Here is a 16,109-nt window from a genome sequence, read left to right as displayed (position 1 = left end):
GGCTAAAGTATTTTATTAAATTAAGTATATTATTTGCAAATGGTTTCATAAGAAATTTTAAAAGCAAAGTTATAAAACATTTTCAATAAAAAAGTACAGAGTTAACAGCAAAATTACATTTTCTTTATAGTACAAATAAAAACATTTCATTTCTGATATACTGTCTGAAAATCTTATATTCTCCAACTGATAGCTGCAATATTATATTTTAATGAGAAGTATCATGGTTAATTCAATCTTTTGTTAATAACAGGTTCATCATTTGGACCATAAAAGTCAACTGCTCAACTTTAAGGAAAATAATAAAATTTGTCATTATATAATGTTAAGTTACAAAAGGCTCTTCGGGATATACATGTATTCCAGCCTTGTTTCTCTACTAAATTCTGTAGAGGCATTAAGTAATATGTAAACTTCAATTACATTTTAAAAATAAGCACCATTAACATACATTCTACATAAATTTACCTTTTAAATGACATTTTTTGGCCACACAAACATTTAAATCTGTTTTCTTTACCATGTAAATAAAAATAAGCAATATTTAATAACCACTACACAGAAAATTACCAAACTTCACCTCATTGCACAATGGAAAAAGCACTTAGAAAAAGCACTTGGAAAAAACAGCACATGTTATTTTTGTGTCTTTTTTATACATTTTGTCATTTTCTTAAATTGAGAGCAGTTAAAACATTGTCAGAGCAATTTCCTGAGTCTCAAAGTTTCCAATTTCCAGCTCAGAAATAACCAATCTTGCTATTATATATGTCCTTTTTTCTAAGCACACAAAACACTTGAATTTAAAAAGAGAAAGACCAAAATAAGGACTGGAAACCATCCAAGAGAACTGTTTACTTCTCTTCTCAAAATGTGTTATAATATACAAGACACTTTAAATTATAAGTCAGAATTTCTACTGTATAATATGTCCTATATTTAAAGGCCATAGAATTGCAAATAGTATGGAAACACAAATAAGTTGATGAAACTTGAAAATAATATAGAGATACATGAACAGCCAATAAATCTAAGACAACATGCTTCCAACTCTCAGTGTTGAAGTAAGGAAGTGGATGAATTGAAAATACTGTTAGTGAGTTTCCTCAGTCCAACCCACTTGCCCTGTGGTTTCCACATTAGTTCTCTTTTTTTCTCCTGGTAGATACAGGTGAGAGACTACTGAAAAGATCTAATTGTTACTAAAACCTTCGAAACTACAGAAGTGTTGTACTTTTAGAGGATCAATGCACTTGCAAAGAGCCATTCTAATGAGTCATGTATTAGCACAAATATACCAATACCTGAAAACTTCGATAATCCCCACACTGTCTTTACTTTTGACACACAGGATTTGCAAAGGAGCAAGAAAAGAATTTGATAATCCCCGAACCTTTGGCATACAGGATTCAGAAATGGGACAAACAAGAAAGGAGCAACTATAAGATTTTCTTTCATAATTATGTGTTGTTTAAACTATGTTAGACAGTGGGGTGGGAGGCAGTTTAAAATTAAACAACTTCACAAAAACACAAGATGCTCAAAATTTGCCTATATACTTATAAATGATGATTAAGAAAAACATCCTAGATTTACCAAAATAAAGCCTAAAATTAAGGTTGGTACAGCAGAAAACATAGCTTCTTTCATTTGGTTTCTGCCCACAAAATACCTCACCCCTTGTTCTTTTTGATTGCTCCCATGTTAATCATAATTATAGTAACACTGAAATAAATCTAGCTGAAGTGCACAAAAGCGACACTTTTTTAAACAGGGTGAGGAAACATAAAAACATGGAAAGCGAGTATGCAGCTGCACACACTCTAACTCCAGGTTTTAGCATTGTTATTCACATTTCTTAAATCATATTAATTTACACATAGAAATATTTTATTTCATTAACAACTATAGTTTTATAATAAGTTCTCCAAATGAATTGCTTTATTTTTAATGTATGCAACTCTTCTAGACATTACAAAAAACATGCTAAACTGTTGGCATTTTTTCTTTTTTTAACAAATTATTATCAAATATAAGAATAATATTTCAATACCACTCACTAACCATTTCTAAATAATAAACATTTTTATTTTTGTGGAAATAAATTTAATGATACAGCTCTTTTAAAAGCATGCTTTCATGATATATAAAACGTGTTTTTGAGTTTTATTTTCATTAAAATGTCTGTTCTTTTGGGAAATCATTCTGTAATTCAGGATTCTTTCAGTAACAGCTCAACCCTGTAATTCTTGATCCAAATGATTTTTAAGCTTATCAAAAAGCAACACAACCATTTTGTTAAATTACGTATGTTGGAAATATTCTCCATATCCAAAGTCAAATTTATTTAAGCCATTGTTTCATGTTGGAAAATTATACTTTACCATATTAAACTTGTGTAAATGAAATTATAATTGACATACTAACAGGACTTTTTAGCTCACACACAAAAAAAGAAGTCAATGAAAGTTTCTCTTCAGAAAGTTGGCTCATTTTAAAAACAAAGGTAAAAAACTTTTAAATTGTAAAGATTCCTTTTCAGATTATATCAAAAATGTTTTCTATTTGCTTTCAATTAATAGAGGACTTCGACCTACTGCAGTTTAGAAATCATATGCTTCAAATATAAAATACAGCTCTTTAGTACCGTCTTAAATACCATTTACACAGACAGCTCTAGAAGCAGTTCTATAAGACACCAATACTTGGTAGATTATCTAACCATTTCTTCTCTAAAAACTTTTCTGCCTACGGAAGGTATAAAACTGTAATATAATCTCAGGCTCCAACTTTCCTCCTAGAAAATGCACACACACAGAACAAAAGGTAAGAGATCAATATCATATACAATACAGAAGAAAGTGCAAATGGCATGTCTTCCTTCCTGTAGGATATGGCAAAATGAAACTTTTTTTTGTATTTAGTTTTGAAATCAAAAAGTATTCAAGTGTTTTTGTTAGATTTCCTTTCTTTCATTACTACTACTACTACTATTACTACTACTACTACTACTACTACTACTACTACTACTACTACTACTACTTCTTCTTCTTCTTCTCCTTCTTTTAATACAAGGCTTTCATCGGCATGAACCAGGTCTCAAAGCACTTTAAAATATCTCTCAATGATGCCTTTAGGATTTTACTAAATGTTAAACAACAATTAATATAAAGGTAACATTTTCTGAGAAAGAATCAGAGCATTTCAAACTTTAAAACTGTAGCTGACACTTTTCTTAGACATTTTATAATCAATAAAAATTCTCTTTAATATTTTTAACAGACAACATATTTGGCATTTGATTCAGTAAAAAATTAAACTTCTCTTGAATTCTGAAAAACATCATAATGTTTTTATTATAAGTGGACATTTCTAATAAACACATTTACAGTAAAATTGACTAAATTTACCGCAAATAAAAGTAATTTTAACCTACAAACCTTCACACTTCTAAGTCAAGGATGTTTATTTTACTTTAGCATGACTTTCAAGCACCCTGGTTTAATTTCAGAGAACCTACAGAAATGAGAAAAGAGTTATTTCAGGTAAAAATTTCAAACTGGTTAAGGAATATATCATGCATGTAATCAATTCCAAGTGTCTATGCTAAATATAATATTTACTATCAAAGTATTCTCCTTTATTAAGTCAATCATCCAGGACCAATATCTATGCTTATGCACCTTTTAATCCATTGTAAAAATAAATAACCCTAAGGCTAGGGGTTACTCCTAACTTAGTAGTTATTTAAGAATTTTCAAAACTCTCAAGCTGGAATTTGACCTTCATGAAGAAGACCATGCTGTATGAAGGATAAGATGATGTCTGCATTACATTATTTCTATGCATTAAGTGAGTACTAAAAAGAAATCTCTAACATAATCATAAGTCTGATTCATCAGGCCATGAAATGCTTCCAAGTCCCTCGGTGTAAAATTTAAAAAACACTAGTCTCTACAATAGACCATTAATCCCAACACGATAATGTTCTAGTCCAACTACTCCTTTTTTAACAGAAACTCTAAAATGTCATCTGTTTTCATGCTCAGAATTAATGCTACCATTTTCTATAATGTGGCCAAACAACATTTTATTACATGGCATAAACAAAATATGCTACACTAACTAAAACTAGAAGTAGGGGGAAGTTGGTACCTAATGATAAACATCCTCAGGGAATCTATCCATCAACAGATCTTTATTCTTGGACTTTTCTTGTCATTTCCTGTTATTGAATAATAATCACTTAATGAAAAAAGACATTTCATGTTTGTCAATTAAGATCATTAACAGCACTTGACTTATGAAGATGTATAAATTCATATTGACTGGATGCTTCTGTTGCAGTTTAAAAAATCCAAATTATAATCATATTTTAGCAGAAACTCCCAATTCCTTCCAAAATCCACATACGAATAATTATATTTAATTATTAACTTTAAACTATGAAATATACAATCTAATAATCTTGGATAATTCATTGTCAAAGAAACACAATTATACTTACTTTCTGTTAGATTTTAAATTTACGATAGAAATAGTTTTGTCAGGTGATTCCTTTAACAAGAAACATATCTGTCTTTCATTTCTGGTTTTCTGAACATCCTAAATCCAGCAGGGAATGTTATATCATAATTTAAGCATGAATTTGTGGCTAATATAAGATGGTTAAATTTAGTTAACTATTTTAATAACTCATCTGAGCATGTTACTGGTGTTAACTATCTGTATATGGGCAATCGCCATTATCAGTAACAGAACTCTATACTCACCTGAAGCTGTGGCTTGTGAGGTATTTCATGACGGCTGGTTTGATGCGAGCAACTCCTCCCTGGCTGTGGTTTCCTCTCCCCGTAATCACGGAGAGAGAGGACTTACCACCATTCTGCTTAAATTCTGTTACGACAGGAATTGCAACAGTCAAAATTTATTTATCTTACATTCTCAATAGAAAACAAACCTCAACTACTCAAACACATATGAAATTACTTTCATGGGGACTTAGAGATTTATAAATTCAAAAAGCCCCCAAATTGAGGTTTTGAAAACTATGTTTCATCTATACTGTTTAAGTATGGAAGTCTCCAAGCAGCTCATCCACCTAAACACAAGTGCAACTTCTTCCCCTGTGGGGAAGAAGATTTCTGTGTGCTACCAGAATTTCTCTCTAAAATAATGATAATGACAACAGTGATATTGATGATCTCTAACAATGATTGCATACCTGGAGTCAGGCATTGCTTTAAGCAACTTAATTTATTAACCAAGAGTCTTCACAATGACCCTTTTAATTAAATATTTTGAAGCCAGCCAGCTTTGGTGTGATTAGCAGCTCTGCCACCAAACAGCTGTATGGTAAGACCATGGACAAGTTACTTAGCCTATCTGTGCCTGTTTCCTTATGAGTAAAATGGGATACAGTCTTACTGTTAAAGATAATTGTTAAGAAACTCTCCCAAGGCACCTGGCTGGCTGAGTCAGAAGAGCATGAGACTCTTGATCTCAGGGTTCGAGCCCTGTGTTGGGTACAGAGATCACTAAAAAAATAAATAAAACTTAAAAAAAAAAAAGAATAAGAAACTCTTCCAAAGAGATGATTTTTAAATATTAAATGAGCCTAGGCCTCTTGTAAGAATACAGCTCCTGCTCTGGATATGACCATGTGAAAATTAAGTGTATAAACCAAAAAGTCAGTAATAGCTGCAATAAAATAACAAAAACAGTGTTAAGTAAGAGTTGATATAATGAATTTAGTAAATATTTGTTCCTCAGTCATAAACAGCACAAATTTGACCTTCAGCATAAAATACATATACACATAATATAAATATTCTGTATTCTGCTCATTAAGTTGCCCTGAGACTCCAGCAGATCCACAAACAGTTTTTCAAGCCTCCTATCTCCAAGGCAATATTTAGCCTAGAATTTTAAGAGGGTATGTTGCTCCTGCATTTCTAATTCCTTCTTTGCTTAAAATCTCCATTTTTTTTTTTTTTTAAGATTTTATTTATTTATCTGAGTGAGAGAGAGAGTAGGAGCAGGGCAGGGAGGGAGGGACAGAGGGAGAAGGAAAGGGAGAGCAGATTCCCCGCTGAGCAGGGAGCCCAACACCAGGCTCCATCCCAGGACCCTGGGATCATGACCTGAGCCAAAAGCAGACGCTTAACCGACTGAGCCACCCCGGCGCCCCAAGATCTCCATTTCTACTCTAGTCCATACCCATCACTTCAAGCAATAGTTTGTTCAAAATTCAACTCTTCCTGGGCGCTGGCTATACAGGGTATTCACTTTGTAAAAAGTTTTTATGCTATACAATTATTACTTGTACGCTGTTCTTTATGGATGTGATATTACAAAGTTTACTTTAAAAAAAACTCAAATCTCTTAACTATCCATAATTCACTCTCATCACTCCTTCACTGCTGCTCCCCTTATCAGTGACGGCAGTCATTTATACCACCTCATTTTTAAATTCACTGCTCTGAAAATGTTCCACAGTTGAATTGCATGCCTCAGATAAAAGCAGGCGTTCAAAGGACGTTTGCTGAATGAATTAATGTGTATGTTTAAATGTTCCCAAATTTCAGACTATTCCTAACATTTATCACCTTAAAAAAAAACTATTCAATTCATTTTTAAGTCTAGCTCAGATTTCTTACCATTTCATTTGTAAATATTTCAGTGTGTATTTCAAAAAGGACTCCTTAAAAACAACCACAATATCACCATCATATCTCAAAAATAGTTTCTTAATATCATGTTTCTAAAAATGGCTAAAAGTTTCCCCTCAAAAAATGTTTTTACAGTGGTTTGCTTAAATCACGGTTGAAACAGGTTCACACATTGCATTTGGTTGATATATTTCTGAAGTAACTTTTAATCTACATGTTCTCCCTCCTTCTGGGATTTTCTTTACGATTTATTGAAAAACTTGGATCATTTATCTGAGATTTTCAGTCTGAATATTGTTGATTGTATCCCCATGGTACCATTTAACCTGTTCCTCTGTTCCCTGTAAATCCCTACAAAGTAGTAAAAACTTCATAGGTGCTGGTGATGCATATTCCAATCAGAAGGCACATAAGGGTCAGATATCTTTTTCGTTGTTCACTCCCAAGTTTGACAACCATCTTTTATAACTAGAAGCAGTGGAGGGCAGAGCCACAGATTGTCCCCTAGATATATTTCTAGTCAACAATACTACCATCTGGTGGTGACTGACAGCAACTACAGGCTACCACAGGTGGCAACCTGCACAAGGATGGGCCTGGCTTCAGAAAGGGTTTGTATCTTGGGTCTGACCAAGTATCACCTTACACAAGTTATTTAACTCTTTTTTTCTTGTAATCTTTTTTTATTGAGATACAATTAATATAACATAAAGTTCATGATTTTAAAATGTACAATTCTGTCGCTTTTAGTATAGTACAATATTCTGCAACCATAAACACTAATTCCAGAACATTCCATCATCTCAGAAAGAAATTCTGTACCTGTTAGCAGTCACTCCCCAATCCATACTTTCTAGCCCCAGCAACCACTAATGTACTTTCTGTTTCTATTGGTTTGTCTATTCTGAACATTTCATATGAATTGTAATCATATAAAAAGGGGCCCTGGTGTACCTGGCTTCTTTCACAAAGCAGGTTTATAAGGCTCATCCATGTTGCAGCATGTATCACTACTTGATTTCTTTTTGTGGCTGAATAATATTCCAGTGTACGGATACACCAAATTTTGTCCTTTCATCAGTTGATGGACATTTGGTTGTTTCCACTTTTTGGCTATTATGAACATTCATGCACAAGTTTGTGTGTGGATGAATTGTGTTTTCAATTCTCTTGTGTACATTAACTAGGAGCAGAACTGCTGGGTCATACGGTAACTCTATGTTTAACTTTTTGAGGAATGCCAACCTCTTCCACCATGGCTGCACCATTTAACATTCCCACTGGCAACATAAAGTGTTCAGGGATGCCTGGGTGGTTCAGTTGGTTAAGCATCTGCCTTCGGCTCAGGTCATGATTCCAGGGGCCTGGGATCGAGTCCCACATCAGGCTCCTTGCTCAGCAGGGAGCCTGTTTGTCCCTCTGCCTGTTGTTCCCCCCTGCCTGTGCTCTCTCTCGACAAATAAATAAATAAAATCTTAAAAAAGTAATAAATAAAGGGTCCAATTCTCCACATCCTTACCAACACTATTTTCCATTTTACTAAACTTTTTAAATCATCAGTTTCCTCATCCAAAAATGAAAGGAGTATCTACCCTTTATTCAGTCATTTAAGTTTTTTGGGGATGTTGAACGAAATTCAACAATGATGATTTAATAATCATTACTGACTCAATTCCCGGCCATGAAGACAGACTTTAATAATCAACTATACAATAAGCTTTTTATAAATACTGTGATACACAGGAATACTGCAAGAGGCTTTTAACAGGGAGTCTGGATGGCAAGAAAGGACAGTACAGGTAAAAAGTCAGAAAAGGAGGAACAAAACACAACATGAAAATGGGGAGGGAGACAAGGAACAGATTACACAGGAATTTGGGAGTTTATGCTAAATATAACATGGCGACCTGTATTTTTGTATCACAATGCCAATTATTATGTAACTATTTGCTGTCATCTACCCTACTAGACAGCAAATTCCATAAAAATAGGGACCGTGTGTCTAACTGCTCTATCCTTGATGCCTAGAATATATAAGATAATCAAATTTTTTATTGAGTAAATTATTTATTCATCCTCTACAGACAGAATATTCTCTTATACCACTTCTATAACAGGTTTCTTTTCTCCAGATTAAATAATGTATTTAAACTGCTCTTAAATTTTTTCTTTTCTAATCTTTATTATTACTGTTTTCTAAATTTTCTCAAAGATTTCCAAAATTATATTTAAAAAACAACTGGGGAAGGGGGATCCTTTACTTTATCAAAAAATGTCTACTAATAGGGGCTCCTGGGTAGCTCAGTCAGTTAAGCATCTGCCTTTGGCTCAGGTCATCATCTCCGGGTCCTGGGATCAAGCCTCGGGCTCTCTGCTCAGCAGGAAGGCTGCTTCTCCCTCTCTCTCTCTCCCTCTGCCCCTCCCTCCCTGCTCGTTCTCTCTCTCTCAAATAAATTTTTATTTTTTTTTATTAAAAATTTTTTATTTATTCATTTGAGACAGAGAGATACAGACAGAGAGAGAAGGAGCAGTGGGGAGAGGCAGAGGAAGAGGGAGAAGCAGACTGTCTGCTGAGCAGGGAGCCCGACGTAGGGCTCGATCCCAGGACCTGGAGATCATGACCTGAGCTGAAGGCAGATGCTTAACCATCTGAGCCACCCAGGCACCCCTCAAATAAATTTTTAAAAGTCTTAAAAAAAATGTCTGCTAATAAACACAGAATGAACACAAATTATAAAACACCATTATGCAACTACCAATATAATAACTGATTCAGTCAAGGATCATCAATGGATACTAAAATTACTATGTGAAATACTATAAGAGAACAAGTTAGTTATTCACACAGTTGCGAAGTTATCAATTGCCCAAAACTACTAATTCATTACAAAGAAAAGGTACATTTACATAGAGAAATCTAACAGAGTCCCACCTTAGCTAAGAAATCAAACTTAACATCACCAATAATGGGGCAAAATGACCATATTATGCCTTTTGATGTGTTCACCAAGGATGATTCAACATCACCTATGCAGTATTTTTGCCAAAAAAGTTAACTGAATCTAATCATGAGGAAAGAATCAGACAAAACTGTAGGTCAATCTACCAAAGCTGGGAGCCTTCAAAAATGTCAACACAGAAGACAAAAAATAGGCAGAGGAACTATTCCTATTTTTTCTTCAGTAATCTCTACACCCAACGTGGAGCTCAAACTCACGACCCCGAGATCAAGAGTCACATGCTCTACTGACTGAGCCAGCCGGGTGCCACAATAATCTACTTCTGTATTACTGGAGGCTACAAATATAGGGCAATCAACTGGAACATATGATGTCTGACTGGATCCTGGCTTGAGGCAGAAAAAAATGGCACAGCTATATAAGACATTTCCATACAGCTGGAGAAATGTGAATGTGGCCTGTATATTTGACAATATTATTATAACAATGCTAAGGATCTTTAAAGTAATGATGGTACTATGACTATGTAGGAAAATGGATTTGTTATCAAGAGATAAACATGCTAAGGTATTTAGAGGTAAGGTACCACGATGTTTAACAACTTATTTTCAAATGGTTCAGCAAAAAGCAATTTTAAACAGATTAAGCAAATGTGGCCAGAGGTTAACAACTGATCAATCTAGGTAAAAGATACATGGATGTTTATTATACAATTATTTCAACTTCTCTAAGGGTTCTTAATTTTTCAATATAAAAAGCCAGGAAAAAAGATAGCAATAAGAGTACACATGTTGATATGCAAAATAAAGATCACTGTGACATTATAGTTAAATGTCTGTGAGTAGAGAAATGGATACATTATGATGTACTCACAGAATACTATACAGCAGTTACAATAAAAAAATGATACCATCATTTTTTTATTGTAACTATTTGGATACCACCAAAACTATATTGGGTGAAAATAAAGTTTGGTTGAAGGTATAGTGTGAAACCATGTACATTAATTTTTTTTAAATTCACAAAAGTACTACAGACTGATTATTGATGAATGTACATATAGTAAAGGTATTTTAAAAACTAGACAGGAACCAACTAAAAGATGTTGATTTCCACTAGAAAGAGAAGGAAGAAAGAGAAAATGATTGGGAAGAATAGGGGACCTGGCTGGCTCAGTCAGTAGAGTATGCTGACTCTTGACCTAGGCTATGGGTTCAAGCCCCACACTGGGGGTAAAGATTACTTAAAAAAGAAAAAAAAAAACCTTAAAAATATCTGGAAAGAATACAAAGGGAGGAGTAAAAATATAAAGCATACATGGTAAAATGCTATCACTTGTTAATTGGATTCATGGGTACCCAGGTGTTTTATTATATTACTGTAAGCTTTTCAACATGGTTTTTATGGTAAACAGATGAATTTCCAACCTCTATATTAATCATATTTAATCAAGTATTTAATTAATTACAAATGATATATGTTGAATTGATAAACCTGTATAAAGTATAATACAAAGCCTTCCTACACACATTATATATATAATATTATATATGTATAAATTAACCAGAATAATATAGCTATCAGAGACAGGGCAGGGTTATGGAACTATGAGGGGATAGCTGAGGCATGGGACTCCATGTCTCCACAATAAAATGGAAGATAAAGAAAAAGCCAAATTGAGAATTCAAAAATACTCTAGTGGTGGTAAAAGAAGATGACTTCTACTATTGGAGTCTGGAGTAACTAAAACAGATTGAATTTTTCTAAATGCTACCACCTGATAATGAAAACGAAACAAGATACTTTAATGTATACGAATACATGATATTGGATGGAAAAATATCCTCATCCAAAGCCCTTGGAAGACGTAGAACTTAGAAGAGGCAGGTAGTTGCCTTTCCTTGACCTGCAAAGACAAAAATACAAGCAGAAAGGGAGAAAGGGAGCACCTCCATAATGCAAACACTCAGAAAGCCTGCCTTCTGTGATAATTCTGTAAAAATCCTATCACTGTATTTACTTCTGCGTTTTATTGAACACCTACTGAACTGACATCTAATAAACATCTGTTTGCTTTAATAAATGTCTACTGAACAAAGATGTATGATATTCCTGAAAGGTCCCATTTATAAGTCACAGAGGATTCTCAGATTATACCCTTTAATAAATATAGCAAAGGAATACAAAGATAACTGAAACAGGGAGTTACCTAACTAGAATTTAAATAAAAACTTGAAACAAACAAACAAAAAAATATGAAATAGGGAAATAAGAAGAAAATGTTAATGACTATGCCAATGAGGATTCTTTTCCAAGAAGGTCCACTTGAAGAATGAACCTAATAGAAATAAATGTGACAGATATCCTCAAGCCTGCGAATTCAGATTCTCCTAAATTAGCAAGTTTACCAACATAGGCAAAAACATATTTTCTATCGAAAATCTGTCATTACCACAAGTCCTACCTTCAGTTTTCTGCTGTAAAACTGTCATCAAATGTTCTATAGCTTCATCCACATGTAGCCCATGGAGGTCTAAAACATTCTGTGGCAGCAGGGAGGCATTGACTTTCTCAAAAATCTCCACGGCAGCAAGGTGATTGGCTTCTTTCATCTTCTGCTCATGGAGACTACCCTTTTATTTTAAACAGATCACCAGTAAACACTTTTGCTATTTGCTACTTAGAAGGCAAATGAGGAAACAAACAGTGCCCCCAAATAAAAGGTAGAACAAAAAAGGGAAAAACAAATCTAAAATTTTAAATAATGCAATGGTCTAATATGCAAGAAGGCATCAAAATTTAGGTGAATTTTGGTGAATTAATAACATAGTTCTTAAAATACTAAATCATCATTTTTAACATATTTCCTGATCCAAAAATCATAGAAGAGGAAGACTTAAATAAACATCACTTATCTCAAGAAAGAATCCCTTAGTTTATCCTTTGATAATTCTGATCTCATTCCTTTCAACACCTTGTGGTTACCCCTGAAGCCATCCCTCAAGGTATGTTATTGGGGTATGTTATGTTATACCAGTTTGGTACCCTTCTCCACTCAATCACAAAAAGCAAGCCATGTGGAACCACAAAGCTAAAAAGGAAATCAGACAGGTTTCTTGTAATACCATGTCCAATAAGCCCTGAGTCAAAATTTTACTTCACTGAAAGATATTAATGGAACTTTCTTTTTCTGACCATAAAAGTGATACATTACTAAAAATTCAAACATGATAGAAAGCACAAGTCCCCTGTAATTCCACCCTGAGATGGTCAGTATTAACATTCTGTTGTCTTTCCTTCAGAAAACCTCTGTTTAGAAGTAGCACTAAATGACAGAATTTATCCTAAAAGAAAATATGGACTGTCAGAATAAACTGTAATTCATGTAAGCCATAAATGCAAGAGCAACCATAGAAATTGAGCATTTCAAAGGAGAGGTAATTCTCAGAACCATACATTTCCTATATATTAGGGTATCTTATGTCACTTATATAATCTACATTCCCCAGAATAACTTAATCTAGTCACAATAAGAGTATTACCTGCTATAAGATTATTTAGACATTGTAAGCGACAAAGAAAGAAAGATTAATCAGTCTTCCTCTTTACCTGTTGGGCATAAAACGTGGCAACGTGTTTTTTCCCCATCCGGTAAGCTTCTTTTGCTTTGCTGTAGCATTCCATCCTCTTCTGCTGGTGCAGGAAAGCCTCTGCCCTGTAGTCGTTATACTCTGGGTACTCAAAATCCTGGAAAGATGGTTCGCTTGGTATATCTTCAGTCTCTTTCGATTTCTTTGCCTATAAGATGTTACACAATAAATAAAATACAGAGAGAGTAGAAAAATACGGGCTTTTCCTTCAGAAGATATATTTGAAAACTGGGCTCTACTATTTTTTGCCTTTTTAAGATTTTATTTATTTATTTATTTGTTTGTTTGTTTGACAGAGAGTGTAAGCAAGAGAGCACAAGCAGGGGGAGTGGCAGAGGGAGAGGGAGAAGCAGACTCCCCACTGAACAGGGAGCCTAATGTGGGGGCTCAATCCCAGGACCCTGGGATCATGACCTGAGCCGAAGGCAGATGCTTAACCCACTGAGCCACCCAGCGTCCCTATTTTTTACCTTTCTTCTCAGGAAAGAAGACTCTCCCCAGAGTCTACCTAGGAAGTCATGCATTTAGTGACTATATTAACTTTTTCATGGTACAAGGTACCTCTTCTTTAACCACTCTTATCTTAAAAGATGTTGAAAAGTTCTCTAAAATCATCAAAATATAATTAGGTCACAAAATCAAACCAAAAAAGAAAACATAAGATATTCAAAGAATAAAATTCATTTAGCTAATGCAAAATTTTCCAAATTTTGGTTTGTAAACCCAAAGAGTCCAGTCATTGGAGGTAATAATGGCATATTTCAATTTATATGTTTTAAAAAACAATAAAATAATTAAATAATATTCTTTTTAAAACAGAAGGGCTGGGACGCCTGGGTGGCTCAATGGGTTAAGCGTCTGCCTTTGGCTCAGGTCATGAACCCAGGGTCCTGGGATCCAGCCCCACATTGGGCTCCTTGCTCAACGGGGAGCCTGCTTCTCCTCCCTCTGCCTGCCACTCCCCCTGCTTGTGCACACGCGTGCCCTCTCTGACAAATAAATAAAATCTTCAAAAATAAAAAATAGGGGCGCCTGGGTGGCTCAGTCATTGAGCTTCTGCCTTCGGCTCGGGCCATGATCCCGGGGTCCGGGATCGAGCCCCGCGTCAGGATCCCTGCTCGTGTTCCCTCTCTCGCTGTGTCTCTCTCTGTCAAATAAATAAATAAAATCTTTAAAAAAATAAAATAAAATAAAAAATAAAAATAATAATAAAACAGAAGGGCATTTGTAATGTCCATCGCTGATAGTAAAAATCGTAAGTAGGCTTATGCGGCAGTTTTCAATCAGCTGACTACTACCAACTAGCCACTATGGTAGTGTCGACTTTTGAGTTTATTAAAAAATCATCCATCAAGTAACTGCTATTCAAAATGGACCCTTAAACAAGCAAAAGTAACTCTAAAACACAAAGTAAATGAAAATAATAACTATGCCTCAATACTTCCCACCAAATAGAAAATTGCATGTTTCTGAAGATGTCTCTAAAATATCAAAAGCTGGTGTTTAAAAAACAGTAAAATATAGTTACTTCTATATCCAATTTGGTTTTTCATTTATCCCACTCCTAAAGTGCTATTTACAGAAAACTGCTTGCAAACAGCAATCTGATATATTTCTTAGGCTGTCACTGGGCGGGGGGAGGGTGGGGGGGGGGGGGAGTGGGGATTAATTATTATGATTTAAGTGGATTTTCTTAAAAGCTTAAAAGAATTCCAAGTATCAGGTGCCATACCAAGTAATTTAATGAACATTTTATGAAAACTCAATCCCAAAATTCCTCCAAAAATATAATCTTCAATTTCTTAAACAAATCATGCTTTTCTGATACAATTAATTGAAAGCAAATTAAATAGTGTAGCCTGTTAAATTCCTAAAAGCTGAAAACTGTCATTAAATTAGAAATATTACCAAAGATTATAATTATAATGTACTCTACAATACAGTCTTTAATAAAATGCCACTTTAATTTTTTAAGGTAATATCATTTGATATATATTAAATATTATGTTAAAATTATATGTATGTGTTATATAATACATATATCACTAATTGACCATTTTTTCAAATTTTGTACCTATGAGTTGAGTTCCGAAGTCACAAAAGGTTGGGAAAAAAACTGGTCTAATATATAATAGTTGACTGTATAATCTTTTTACTGATTACATTTTATTTATTTAACCCCTAGAATTCAAGAGGTTTAAAATGAGTTAAAGAATAAAATAAAGGTATCACCATACTCCTAACTCATTATCAAAGTCAAAAATTTGTAAATAGGGGCACCTGGATGGCTCAGTCAGTTAAGTGGCTGATTTCAGCTCAGGTCATGATTTTAGGGTCCTGGAATCGAGCCCCAAGTCAGGCTCTGCACTCAGTAGGGAGTCTGCTTCTCCCTGCCCCTCTCCCTGCCCCTCCACCCACTCAGGCTCTCTCTCAAATAAATAAATCTTAAAAAAAATCTGTAAATATATACAGTTGATTTACTTTTACAACAAATACCCAACCTATTTTATGAAAGAATACAAGGCTCTCTCTCACATGAGAATATTCATAGACCTACACCCTTCTGTCACTCTCACCAGTACTTAAGCACACGCTTGTTTCATATTAATGTTTAAATATTCTGAGTATATGGTTTGCATCTCTGATAAAAATCAAAGATTTTGCAAGGAGGGGATAATAAAAATGCTTTCTATGACTTTTGAAAAGCCACAGTGCTTAACAGAATGAACATAAATATTTCATAGCATTACAGTCTCTGTTGGTGTTCATACTAAAAAATACAAAGCACATTTGGTTCTCTGGGAAGAGACCTTTCATTTCTTATTCTT

General features: G+C 34.2%; 1 protein-coding gene across 9 annotated transcripts in view; it reads right to left on the bottom strand.

The window, feature by feature from the left end:
* Nucleotides 1–655: 655 nt before the first annotated feature.
* N4BP2 (NEDD4 binding protein 2) overlaps nt 656–16,109 on the bottom strand; it is an 83,580-nt gene continuing 68,126 nt past the window's right edge. For 5 of the 9 annotated variants that reach the window (XM_032400226.1, XM_032400229.1, XM_032400232.1 and 2 more), the window contains 4 exons: nt 13,241–13,429; nt 12,096–12,264; nt 4,773–4,896; nt 656–3,516 (listed from right to left, as the gene is read on the bottom strand). In XM_032400226.1, coding sequence (XP_032256117.1) covers nt 3,471–3,516; nt 4,773–4,896; nt 12,096–12,264; nt 13,241–13,429 — 528 coding nt within the window. In that variant the 3' untranslated portion in view covers nt 656–3,470. The other 4 variants (XR_004298844.1, XM_032400228.1, XR_004298845.1 and 1 more) reach the window with 4 other exon arrangements.

The sequence above is a fragment of the Phoca vitulina genome, unplaced genomic scaffold, assembly GCF_004348235.1.
Source record: "Phoca vitulina isolate PV1807 unplaced genomic scaffold, GSC_HSeal_1.0 scaffold3, whole genome shotgun sequence".
NCBI lineage: Eukaryota > Metazoa > Chordata > Mammalia > Carnivora > Phocidae > Phoca > Phoca vitulina.
This window is presented reverse-complemented; position numbering and strand designations above follow the sequence as displayed.